This window comes from Erythrolamprus reginae, chromosome 1 (genome assembly GCF_031021105.1).
Source record: "Erythrolamprus reginae isolate rEryReg1 chromosome 1, rEryReg1.hap1, whole genome shotgun sequence".
NCBI classification, from domain to species: Eukaryota; Metazoa; Chordata; class Lepidosauria; order Squamata; family Dipsadidae; genus Erythrolamprus; species Erythrolamprus reginae.
The window spans coordinates 357,213,443-357,227,167 of record NC_091950.1 but is presented as its reverse complement, the minus strand read 5'-3'; the positions used below and the strand labels follow the sequence as shown (position 1 = coordinate 357,227,167).

Here is a 13,725-nt window from a genome sequence, read left to right as displayed (position 1 = left end):
ATGAATGAATAAATAAATAAATAAATCGGAAAGGGGGGGGGTCTGCCACCTGATAATGCTTTCATTTAAAAGATTCTCAATGCAGTTCCCTGGGCTGCTTCGGGATTTAGGCTCTGACTGAGGCAGCAAAGGCACAGGGGTTGCTGTAGCATGTGTATGAAATGGCAGGCCCAGAAGCACTGATGTGCTGCCTCTGTATTGGGCCTTGCTGTGAGAAAGCCTGGCTTTCAATGCCTATGGCTATAGGTAAGAAGATTGGGACATTTTGGGAGTGGAGCCAAGTGTCTTCTGCCCCACCCATTCTGTTAAATCACGACTCCGGAGGTTCTTCCTTTCGTCTTCTGCGTCGTGCAGGTTGCTCGCTTTGAGGAAAAGTCTGAATTTGGACATATATGAAGTCCACGATTCTGACTCGGAATTGAAGAGAGGCGGTGGTGGGGCCATGGCCGAGTTTATGGCTGCGTTTGCGGGAGTTCGACCTCCTCGTCGCCACTGTTAAATCACGACTCCGGAGGTTGGTCAAACAGTGGTATTTTATTGTAACAGCAAAACAGGAAACAATCACCAAACGAGTATCTTCCGAATGAGGGCAACAGCTAATCCGTTGCCCTATTTATACTCTTTAAAACGGCGGGCTTTTCTCAACAAACAGTTATTTAACTTTCGCGGCTATTTTCCAAATAGCCGCGTCTTAACCAATCACTGAATTTCTTGCATTATTTTTTAAAAAACACAACACATTCCAGTTAAATTCCATCCCAATTTCTGCAGAAACAAATGTCAACAGATGCATAAAACAGAAAGTCTGATTAAAGAATGAAAGAATATGTGCTTTAAAGAAATCTCATTGTTCTTCTAAGTTTTCCTGGTATTACCTGAGGAGGCTTTTCTTGGGGAATTTAGTTAGTCACCTTATACAAGTAAACTGACCACTTCCATAGCAGGAATCTGAGATTTACCTTATGCAACAGAAATGGCTTCTGAAAAATCAAGGAATATCTGCTATTAATATATTTTATTAATTATACAAAAAGAAAATTATACAACCATGTATGACTCCTTGTAATTTCATATTCACTTCATATTTCTGTAATCTTAGAAAGCAAAATTTATTTTTATTGTTAGAACAGATAAAAAGATCTGTGCTGCTTGTTATCAAAATCTCAGCGGAAGTGAGGTTCACACTAATCCTGATGCTGGTAGGCAGAGGCAGAATTCTTTTTTTCTTTTTTTCCTCCCCGAAAATTAAGGTGTGTCTTATATTCCGGTGCGTCTTATACTCTGAAAAATACAGCATCTTGGAGGCATCTATGGTGCCGCCATCTTGTTTTTTTACCTCTGTGCATTCGTAAAAGCCTTTTTTAAGTATTGTGCATGGATACCCATGTGAAGTGCCCACATGGTGCACAACACACTTGCGCCCGCATAGCACATCCCTAAGCGAACCGACAGCAGAAGATTTCAGAACCCACCTCTGGACCCCTTGTTTATAACATAAAATGAGCGGCTGTACAAGCAGACAAACAAATGTCTGAACTGTGTCTAAGAACAGTTTATCTGTGATGGTGAACGGATTCTCCATGCATATGGAGCTGGGATGGTGCAGCAGGTAGAGTGCTGTACTGCAAGCCACTGAAAACTGACAGCAGATCTGTAAGTCAGCGGTCCAAATCTCATCACCGGCTCAAGGTTGACTCAGCCTTCCATCCTTCCGAGATGGGTAAAATGAGGACCTGGATTGGAGGGCAATATGCTGGCTCTGTTAAAAAGTGCTATTGCTAACATGTTGTAAGACACCCTGAGTCTAAGGAGAAGGGCAGCATAAAAATCAAACAAACAAACAAACAAACAAACAAACAAATAAATAAATAAATAAATAAAATATGACCTCTCCACATCATGCCAAGCATGCAGCCAGCCAAGAACAGGATTGGCAAATGTGTGGTCGACTAGGGAAATCTAACACCCTGGCATACAAACTCACTCCTCTTGTTCTTTACAGAGTCCTCGGAGAGGGGCGACATACAAATCTAATAAATTATTGTTACTATTATTAATAATTATTAAATTATTATTAAAATATAGACAATCATGCAAATCGCTGATGGGAAAATCTAGTGAATTACATAGAAACATAGAAGGTTGACAGCAGAAAAAGACCTCATGGTCCATCTAGTCTGCCTTTATACTATTTCTTGTATTTTATCTTAGGATGGATATATGTTTATCCCAGGCATGTTTAAATTCAGTTACTGTGGATTTACCAACCACGTTTGCTGGAAGTTCGTTCCAAGGATCTATTACTCTTTCAGTAAAATAATATTTTCTCACGTTGCTTCTGATCTTTCCCCCAACTAACCTCAGATTGTGTCCCCTTGTTCTTGTGTTCACTTTCCTATTAAAAACACTTCCCTCCTGAACCTTATTTAACCCTTTAGCATATTTAAATGTTTTGATCATGTCCCCCCTTTTCCTTCTGTCCTCCAGACTATACAGATTGAGTTCATTAAGTCTTTCCTGATAGGTTTTATGCTTAAGACCTTCCACCATTTTTGTAGCCTGTCTTTGGACCCATTCAATTTTATCAATATCTTTTTGTAGGTGAGGTCTCTTCCATTACTGGATGAATGGAAATTTTATGTGACTTTCCTTAGTCCCAAACCAACAATTTTTCTCCCTTTCTGCCAGGCTTAGGTAGGATTCATAATAGTATATGGAATGGTAATATCTGTCTAATTCTTGATATATTTTTGTTGCTTTTAAATCAATTTTAAGACATTAACTGCCTGGACTTGTCTCGAGGGTTTTCTTGATAAAGCTTTCATAAATCTTCTTCCTAAAGCAGAGAGAGAATTACTGGCCGAAAGTCACCCAGCTTCAACCCTAAGGCAGTAGTAGAACTCAACACCTAACAATTTTATCTAACAATCTTCTAAGTGGTCTAAGAACATTTAGTGAGGATATGCCTGTCAAGCCTAGAATCACTTTCCCTTCCCCCACCATTTCAAACACCCCAAGTGAAAAAGTCAGGTACATGGACGGAGGAGCTCACTGACAATTTTCAAAGTAATAATTAAGATATCTATTAGAAAGATAAAGTGGAATTTTTGATTGACCATATGATAATATATTTTATGATTCTGAAGAATGCTCTGAAGACTTTTCTTAAAACCATCAAATGACTCTTATTTTCTGTGCAAAATATTCTGAGAATGCAATTTCTGGATGTGGAGGATATTTGGTTTTAAAGCAGTTAGGATTAATATAGTCAGGAATCAGACTGAACTTCAAAACTGTTGTGGTTAGCTCTGGCCCAGGTCCTGCCCTAAGGACTGTGGGTGTGGGGGAGACATCCACATGCTGCAGGCCTGTTTGGCCCCCGGTGGAATGTGCTGATGAAGGCTCCTCTGACCAAGAAGACATGAGTGACAGGGAGGAGGAGAGTGTGGCAGACAGCTCAGAAGGAGATCAATTATCTAGTTCCTCCTTGGATTCAGAACAAGAGTTAATGATACAGCCACGCATGTGGAGAGCGATGCATAGGCAACAACAACTGAGAGATTATTATTAAAGAAAATGAGGCCACCTGTGGTTGGGTGGGGCTGTGGTAATTAGTGAGGCTGCTATAAATAGCAGCCTGTGGGTTTGGCCATTGTGGAGGATTATCTGATCGTTGTGTTTCATGACAGCTTTACTGACTTTGACCTTTTGTGTGCTGATTTTCCCCCGCTTTGAAACTAAACCAGAGCAAAGTGTGTTTCACTTTGTGAAAGAAGAAGGACTGTGAATTGCCTCACAGCTGCAAGCTAAGTATCACAGAACTGATAAGGGACTTGTACAAATTACCAGTTTGTTTGGAGACCAGTGCTCTTTGCTATACCAAAAGAGGGCTTAGTTTAAGTGAATTTTCATTATAAAGAACATTGTTTTGAATTTTCAAATGTGTGTGTGTCTGAAATTTGTACCTGTGAATTTTTGGGAGGAGTGTACCAGAGAGCCCAACAGAACACAAAACTATAGCTGCAAAGTACAAAGCTGCTAAAACTATTTTTTGCTTTCAATTTTAAAGAACAATAAAATATATTTTTTGTTTAATAGACTTGTAATTTCTGTGGCTTATTATATGCTCAACTTGTTTCCTTCCTTTTATTCAGTAAAAGCTGATTCGAAAATCCATGTGACCTAAATGGACACATACCAGCTTAGATCATTTTACTGATTTCAGTATAATTCTGGTCTGATTTCAAAGAAGAGTTAATAATAATACATGCCATTTTTCAAAATGTGAACTCATCTACATCAGTCAGGCATTCTTTAGAAATCCAGATTGAAATGACTGTTCCTACAGCACAGACCTGTTCTGTCTGGGTGCCCCCAGACAACTGAAAAAAGCAGCCAGACACGCTGGTAAAAACAAAGGTACTTTATAGTTGGGAAAACAAACACAGAGACAAAACTGTTCTTACAAACAGGGTTGTTAGGAGGCTTCACAGCAGAGTCATGATGGCCAGACAATACTTCTTGCTGGCACACACACCTCTGTAGAGAATAAGACCCACGCCTCCCCCCAAGGTTTCAGCTTTCAAGGCCACAAGCCAGAATCAGAGACGCCAAAGAGCACAGCCAGATCGCAGGACTCCCAAAGATAATACTCCACAATTACAGGAAGGGTGGGCCTGCCTTTTCAGCCTTTCTGGGGAGAACCACACCCAAACCCAGCTGTTGCCTATTTAGTGCTGGAAATACCTGGCTAATTGTCCCCTTCGCTGGGCTGCACTTCTCTGCCTTAGATCAATTATGGCTTGTGCATCCTCAGCTAAGGACTCCAGGCTGCTTGCTGAGGAGAGCTCCATCCCGGGGGACTCAGGCTGTTCTCCCTCTCCCTCGGCCTGATATTCCTCCTCCCCGTCTGCCTGGGCCTCCTCCTCCTCCTCCTGTTCCTCATCCTCCCCCTCTGAGCATGGAGCCGGCAGAGGTTCAGCCGTTCCCTGAGGAGCCTCAGACGGAATCACAACAAGACCAAAGTTCTTTATTTGTTTTTAATGTGCTTTGCGTGCTATCTCTTTTCTCTTTTGAATTTCACTTTCCCTCCCAGAAACTTAGGGTGTTGTATGTGATTCTTTGTTTGCTTTATAAAATATGACATTGAAAAATTAACCCACTTTGTTCCTTAATATGATGCATCCCACAATGTTTTAATTGCCCCGGAAGAAGCACAGAACAAGGGAATGAGTGAACCTGCTTGCTTATTTACTTACTTACCTGTTGACTTTTTATGGTATCTCTCCAAACAGGATTAATTTGGATTGAAGAACATCTAGCATTGGATAAGGGAGTTAGAACTACTACACAGATCCAGAGCAACACTGTGTGACACAGTTATGCCTTTTCGGCAGCTACTTTGTATGCGCCAACAGAAGAGGAAGCGACAGCAATGGTGGCCCTCAAAGAAGAAAGGTTTTACAGAGCTCAACAAGCTTAGCCAACAGAACTATCACAGTTTGCTGGCAGAGTGCTTGAAGAAAAGGTGTTTGTTTGAAGACCGGTCTTTCCCAGCAGATGTGAGATCCATAGGCAAAGGACCCTTGCTCCAGAAACTGCCCCAAAAGATACAGTGGAAGAGGCCACATGTAAGTGATGCAATAATATGACTTCAGTAACCGAGTTGTCGAAGCGTGGAACTCGTTACCGGACTCCATAGTGTCATCCCCAAACCCCCAACACTTTACCCTTAGATTATCTACGGTTGACCTATGTAGATTCCTAAGAGGTCAGTAAGGGGCGAGTACAAGTGCACTAGAGTGCCTCCCGTCCCCTGTCCTATTGCTCTCCTATATCTTCTATACCTTTCTTCTATTCCTATATCTCTTCTATTCTTTCATTGATATGTTCTATTCTATATCTTCTTTTCTATTCTTTCATAGATATATTTTACTATGAGTATCTCCTCTATAACCTTCATCATGTATTTTACTATGTGTATATATGTGTGTGTGTGTGTGTGTGTGTGTGTGTGTGTGTGTATATATATATATATATATATATATATATATATATATATATATATATGTAGATTGTTCTGAGTTCGGGTTTTGCCCTGTGTAATATTTTGCATGTTTATGTGACGTTTCGGCGAAATCACATTCACCATCATCAGGCTAAAGTTCCAATCTTTGTGTTGTTGTAAAATGGAATGTTAGCAACTGTCATTTCTTCCTAGTATATAGTGTGGGGGTGGAGATTTGTTTTGAATGTAGCAAATAGATTGGGTGATTATGTTTCAGTGATCTGATTGGTTGGTGTAATCATAATTATTAGAAGGAATGACATGGAGATTTTTATGAAGTGTTTTGTTTAAGGCTGATTTCCAAATATCAAATTTCTAAAATCATAATTATTAGAAGGATTGACATGCTGATTATTATGAAGTGTTTTTTTTGTTTAAGGCTGGTTTCCAAATTTCTGGTAGTCGGGACGTGTCATCTCTTTTATTTATGCAAAGGGGTCTCCTTTCAATCTCTATAGCTTCTAGAGCAATTCTTCTGTATAAATTCTCTGTTTTGTGGAGTAATTTGGTTTTTTCAAAGTCAATTTCGTGTCCTGTTTTTTTAATGTGCTGGACAAGGGAGGAGGTCTTTTCTTCTTTTTTGACTGCATTCACATGTTCTGCTATGCGTTGGCTCACTCTTCAGTTAGTTTGTCCAATGTATGTGGCTGCACATGTTTTGCAAGGGATTTCATAGATTCCTTGGTATTCCAATTGGATTTTATCTTTGGGGCTCCTTAGGATATTAGATATTTTTTGGTTGGTGCAAAATGAAGTTTTGATGTTATGTTTGTGCAGAATTTTACTAATTTTATCCGTGGTGCCTTTGATGTAAGGAAGGATGGTGGTGCCATTGTCCTGTTCTTGATCTTGTTTTTTGGGGGGTGTCTCTTTTTTGATTAGGTTTGTTATTGTTTTCTCTTTGAATCCATTAGAAATTAATACATCTTTGAGTTTGTTCAATTCAGTTTTTAAGTGCTCATGGTCAGCTAAGCGTTTGGTTCTGGTGATGAGAGTTTTGGCCACTGAGGTGATTTGTGCGGGGTGGTGGTGTGAGTGTGCATTTAGATAACGGTTGGTATGGGTTTTCTTTTGGTAGATAGTATGTCCTAGGCTGCCATTGGGTTTTTTATAGACCAGTACATCTAGAAAGGGAAGTTGATCATTGATTTCTGTTTCCATAGTAAACTGTATTTTGGGGTGTAGGCTGTTGAGATGTGTGAGGAAATTGTCTAGTTTTTTTTTACCATGTGGCCAAATTACAAAGGTATCATCAACATATCTCAGCCAAAGTTTAGGTTTGTATTTGGATTGCTCTAATGCATTATTTTCGAAATATTCCATATAGAGGTTGGCGATGACAGGTGAGAGAGGTGATCCCATGGGGGCTCCCTCTATCTGTTTATATCTTTGTTCATTATAGATGAAGTATGTATTGGTCAGGCAGTGGTTGGTAAGGTCTAGGATATATTTGGGGGGTTTGTGTTTGTCCTGGATAGCTGTCAAGGCTTCTTTAATAGGTATTTGTGTGAACAGGGACACGACATCAAAACTTACAAGTAGGTCATCGGGTTGTAGGTTTTGTTTTTTAATTATTTGTATAAAGTGGAATGAATTTTGAACATATGAGGTAATAGTTTCTGTATATGGTTGAAGGTATTTGGCTAAAAATTTGGCAAGGTTTTGTAGAGGGGAGCCTATAGAACTGACTATTGGCCTGAGAGGTATTCCTTCCTTGTGTATTTTTGGAAGGCCATAGAGTTTTGGACATATGGAAGATTTTTCTCTGGGGATGATTTTTTGCTGGATTTCTTCGCTGATGGGAGAGGCCTTGATTTTGGATTTGGTGGTTTTTTTCTAGGTAGGTGGTAGGATCTGTGCTTAGGAGTTTGTAGGCCGGGTTTTGTAGTAGAGTTGTCATTTTTTCTTTGTAGTCTGATGTATTCATCAGTATTGTGGAGTTTCCTTTATCGGCTGGGAGGATTATTATTTCCTGGTTTTTCTTCAGATTGATAAGTGCATCTCTTTCTTCCTGTTGTATGTTGCTTTTAGGAGGTTTACTAGAGCAGAGAATATTAGTGACTTTAAGTCTGATTTTGTTAGCAGTATCTGGGTTGATTTTATTTAAAGTTGTTTCAATTCCACATATGATGTTTTCAGTTGGTATGCGTTTTGGAGTTATTGCAAAATTAAATCCTTTTGAAAGAATATTGGTTTCTGTAGTGGTGAGTATCCTATCTGATATGTTATGTACTATTTTGGTCATAAGTTGTTGTGGAGGGCTGGGTTTCTGCTGTACCTCTAGTATTTGGAGTTTCTTATTATGTGTGTCTGTCTTGTATTGGGTTTCTGTTTCTGCTCTCCAGATTGATATTTGTTTGAATTTATCCCAGAGTATAGGGTGTATTTGGTTGCTGATTTTAAGGTGAAGAGAGAGTAGACTTTTGTTGATTTCATCAAGTATGAATCTTTTTTTGTGGAGTTCATTTCTGATTAGGGCTAATTCAGTTCTTTTTAGTTGTATTTAGGTGTATTTGTATTTAGGTGTATTTAGTTGTATTTAGGTGTATTTGGTTGCTGATTTTAAGGTGAAGAGAGAGTAGACTTTTGTTGATTTCATCAAGTATGAATCTTTTTTTGTGGAGTTCATTTCTGATTAGGGCTAATTCAGTTCTTTTTAGGATCCTCTCAATGGTTGGGGTTTTTGGGTGGAATTTTAGTTGGAAGCATTTGGGAATTATTTTTTTGTCCCTGCAGTTGCGTAGGAATGTGAGATCACATAAGATGGAGGCTTTTCTGACTTATGTGATCTCACATTCCTACGCAACTTATGACCAAAACAGTACATAACATATCAGACAGGATACTCACCACTACAGAAACCAATATTCTTTCAAAAGGATTTAATTTTGCAATAACTCCAAAACGCATACCAACTGAAAACATCATATGTGGAATTGAAACAACTTTAAATAAAATCAACCCAGATACTGCTAACAAAATCAGACTTAAAGTCACTAATATTCTCTGCTCTAGTAAACCTCCTAAAAGCAACATACAACAGGAAGTTGGCCTTCCAAAAATACACAAGGAAGGAATACCTCTCAGGCCAATAGTCAGTTCTATAGGCTCCCCTCTACAAAACCTTGCCAAATTTTTAGCCAAATACCTTCAACCATATACAGAAACTATTACCTCATATGTTCAAAATTCATTCCACTTTATACAAATAATTAAAAAACAAAACCTACAACCCGATGACCTACTTGTAAGTTTTGATGTCGTGTCCCTGTTCACACAAATACCTATTAAAGAAGCCTTGACAGCTATCCAGGACAAACACAAACCCCCCAAATATATCCTAGACCTTACCAACCACTGCCTGACCAATACATACTTCATCTATAATGAACAAAGATATAAACAGATAGAGGGAGCCCCCATGGGATCACCTCTCTCACCTGTCATCGCCAACCTCTATATGGAATATTTCGAAAATAATGCATTAGAGCAATCCAAATACAAACCTAAACTTTGGCTGAGATATGTTGATGATACCTTTGTAATTTGGCCACATGGTAAAGAAAAACTAGACAATTTCCTCACACATCTCAACAGCCTACACCCCAAAATACAGTTTACTATGGAAACAGAAATCAATGATCAACTTCCCTTTCTAGATGTACTGGTCTATAAAAAACCCAATGGCAGCCTAGGACATACTATCTACCAAAAGAAAACCCATACCAACCGTTATCTAAATGCACACTCACCCCCCCCCCCCCGCACAAATCACCTCAGTGGCCAAAACTCTCATCACCAGAACCAAACGCTTAGCTGACCATGAGCACTTAAAAACTGAATTGAACAAACTCAAAGATGTATTAATTTCTAATGGATTCAAAGAGAAAACAATAACAAACCTAATCAAAAAAGGGACACCCCCCAAAAAACAAGATCAAGAACAGGACAATGGCACCACCATCCTTCCTTACATCAAAGGCACCACGGATAAAATTAGTAAAATTCTGCACAAACATAACATCAAAACTTCATTTTGCACCAACCAAAAAATATCTAATATCCTAAGGAGCCCCAAAGATAAAATCCAATTGGAATACCAAGGAATCTATGAAATCCCTTGCAAAACATGTGCAGCCACATACATTGGACAAACTAACCGAAGAGTGAGCCAACGCATAGCAGAACATGTGAATGCAGTCAAAAAAGAAGAAAAGACCTCCTCCCTTGTCCAGCACATTAAAAAAACAGGACACGAAATTGACTTTGAAAAAACCAAATTACTCCACAAAACAGAGAATTTATACAGAAGAATTGCTCTAGAAGCTATAGAGATTGAAAGGAGACCCCTTTGCATAAATAAAAGAGATGACACGTCCCGACTACCAGAAATTTGGAAACCAGCCTTAAACAAAAAAAACACTTCATAATAATCAGCATGTCAATCCTTCTAATAATTATGATTTTAGAAATTTGATATTTGGAAATCAGCCTTAAACAAAACACTTCATAAAAATCTCCATGTCATTCCTTCTAATAATTATGATTACACCAACCAATCAGATCACTGAAACATAATCACCCAATCTATTTGCTACATTCAAAACAAATCTCCACCCCCACACTATATACTAGGAAGAAATGACAGTTGCTAACATTCCATTTTACAACAACACAAAGATTGGAACTTTAGCCTGATGATGGTGAATGTGATTTCGCCGAAACGTCACATAAACATGCAAAATATTACACAGGGCAAAACCCGAACTCAGAACAATCTACATACATATACCCGTGAAAATTTACGAAAACATATATATATATATATATTTTTGTAAATTTTCACGGGTATATGTATGTAGATTGTTCTGAGTTCGGGTTTTGCCCTGTGTAATATTTTGCATGTCTATGCAACGTTTCGGTGAAATCACATTCACCATTATCAGGCTGGAACTTCAGCCTGATGATGGTGAATGTGATTTCACCAAAACGTCGGATAGACATGCAAAATATTACACAGGGCAAAACCTGAACTCAGAACAATCTACATATATATGTATGTATGTATGTATGTATGTATGTATGTATGTATGTATGTATGTATATATATATATATATATATATATATATATATATATATATATATGTTGGTTTTTTAATGTTTTTTTTTACATTTGACACACACACACACACACACATATATATATATACCCACTAAAACTCTCATTGTGTATTGGACAAAATAAATAAAATAAATTAAATAAATAAATAAATATATATTACAGAAACATTTTATTAAAAAGAAAGAAAAGAAAATGGTTTATCTGAAGTCTTAGAAGATAGGGAGGACTTACTTTACAAAGATAGTCTTTGCTTAAGTCCTTTAGTGACCATTTAAAAGTATGATGGACTTCCCAAAAGACAGTGATGACCGGGATTTGAAATTGGATGACCCACCCCTGTCACATGGTCACATTTTGGATGCTCGGCAACCAATCTGCATTTATGGCTGTATGATCATGTGACCATGATTTTTTTTTTTGCCAGAAACCAGTGTTTATTTTTAGTTTTCAGTAAAAACCATCCATTCCGAGCAATGGGTTTGTTTAACAACCACTGCCACAAATAAAGTTGTATAATTGTGTTTGTCGTGTGACCTACTTAAATACTGGCACAACATACTTTACTCTGCTCAGTTACGGTCCTAAGTTGAAGACTACCTCTGGAGGTATAAGAAAGCTTTGCAGCTCACAGATTTCAAGTTTAAATGTTTTAGCTTAAAAAAAAACGCACACACCAGTAAATGGAAATTTCAGAGAAATTTCAGAGAAATGTAGATTTCAGAGAACCACGGTCAGGGTAGATCTGTACTTTCTACTCAATTCAATTTAATTCAATTTATAAAATGGACTCTGGGTGCCATACAACAATAAAAGCAGTATACAATGAATAAATCCCCAAAATTAAAAACATTCATCCATCAATCATTCATCACTATGGTCCGGAGCTGTATGTTGTTGCTCAATGGCCCCAGGCCTGGCAGCAAAGCCATGTTTTCAGGCCTTTCCGAAGGCCAGGAGGGTGGTGCAAATCTCCAGGGGAAGTTGGTTCCAGAGAGTCAGAGCCCCCACAGAGAAGGACCTCCCCCACGGCCCTGCCAGCTGACACTGTTTGGCTGACGGGACCTGGAGAAGGCCAACAGTGTGGGATCTGCTCAGTCGCTGGGAAGTGTGAGGCAGAAGACGATCCCGTAAGTAATCTGGTCCTAAATCATGTAGAGCTTATAACCAACACCTTAAATTGCATTCGGAGACTGACTGGAAGCCAATGCAGCTCACTGAGTGTTGTACTTATGTGAGTGGCCTAGAAAGCTTAGAACTAAGACGCTTTAAACATGATCTAAGTATTGCCCACAAGATTATATGCTGCAATGTCCTGCCTGTCAACGACTACTTCAGCTTCAACCACCACAACACAAGAGCACGTAACAGATTCAAGCTCAATATTAACCGCTCCAAACTTGACTGTAAAAAAAACGATTTTAGTAATCGAGTTGTTGAAGCGTGGAACTCATTACCGGACTCCGTAGTATCATCCCCTAACCCCCAACATTTTACCCTTAGACTGTCCACGGTTGACCTCTCCAGATTCCTAAGAAGTCAGTAAGGGCGTGCATAAGTGCACTAGAGTGCCTTCCGACCCCTGTCCTATTTTCTCTCCTATATCCCATATATCTTCTCTTCTATCCCTATATCTTTCTTCTATTCTCTCATTGATTATTTTATCCTATACTCTCTCTTCTATTCTTTCTCTAATTCTATTTCCTCGAAGGTGTCCTCTATTACCTTCATTGTGTATTATTGTGTATTGGACAAAATAAATAAATAAATAAATAAATAAATAAATAAATAAATAAATAAATGAGTGTTGTACTTATGTGAGAAGAGACTGTCTATCCAAATAGGGCTGTAACTGGTGCACCAGGTGGACCTGTGCAAAGATCCTCCCAGCCACAGCTGAGAGGTGTTGTTCTAATCTAAACTGTGGATCTAGGAGGAACCCCATATTACGGACCCACTCTGAAGGGGTTAAAATTTCCCCTCCCAGAGTTATGGATGGATAAGTGGAACAGTCCTTGGGAGGCCACAGCCACTCAGTTTGATCAGAGTTGAGTTTGAGTCTGTTGACTCCCATCCAGATTCTCACAACCTCCAGGCACCAGCACCACTTCACCGAACTCCTTGCCTGAACCAGAGACTCAGTTCTCTGAATGCAGGAATGGAGATTATATCGTTCCTACTATTCCCAACCCATTGCGAATGTATCCTGCTCTTGTGTTTTCCAGCATCAATTCAAAAGTTATTATTTTTTTAATGTGAGACTTCTTAAATCATTCAGAGAAGATGATTTCTGGCACTTACTCCTGTTCTTAAGGTGGCTGTAATTGACTGCTCTAACTGAACCTCTCTTCTCCAGTGACTGACTGCTCTGCTGGCTAGAAATGCCCTTTTTTCCATTAAAAACCTCCCTCCCCCCAAAACTTGCAGGTGATTCATCAAGGGTCTGTTAACTGGATGAACTATCCTCAAGTTCATGCCCCATTTAGCCCTTACATCTTCCAGTAGCTATTCTTTTTTTTTTTAAAAAAAATTCTGCTT

General features: G+C 38.8%; 1 protein-coding gene across 1 annotated transcript in view; it reads left to right on the top strand.

Annotated features, from left to right (window-relative positions):
• The first annotated feature begins 5,381 nt into the window (after positions 1–5,381).
• The window catches only part of LOC139153650 (calpain-14-like), a 61,060-nt gene continuing 52,716 nt past the window's right edge, over positions 5,382–13,725 (top strand). Inside the window, exon 1 of the mRNA XM_070727909.1 lies at positions 5,382–5,630. Within this exon, the coding sequence (XP_070584010.1) occupies positions 5,382–5,630 (249 nt within the window). The remainder of the gene's footprint in view (positions 5,631–13,725) is intronic.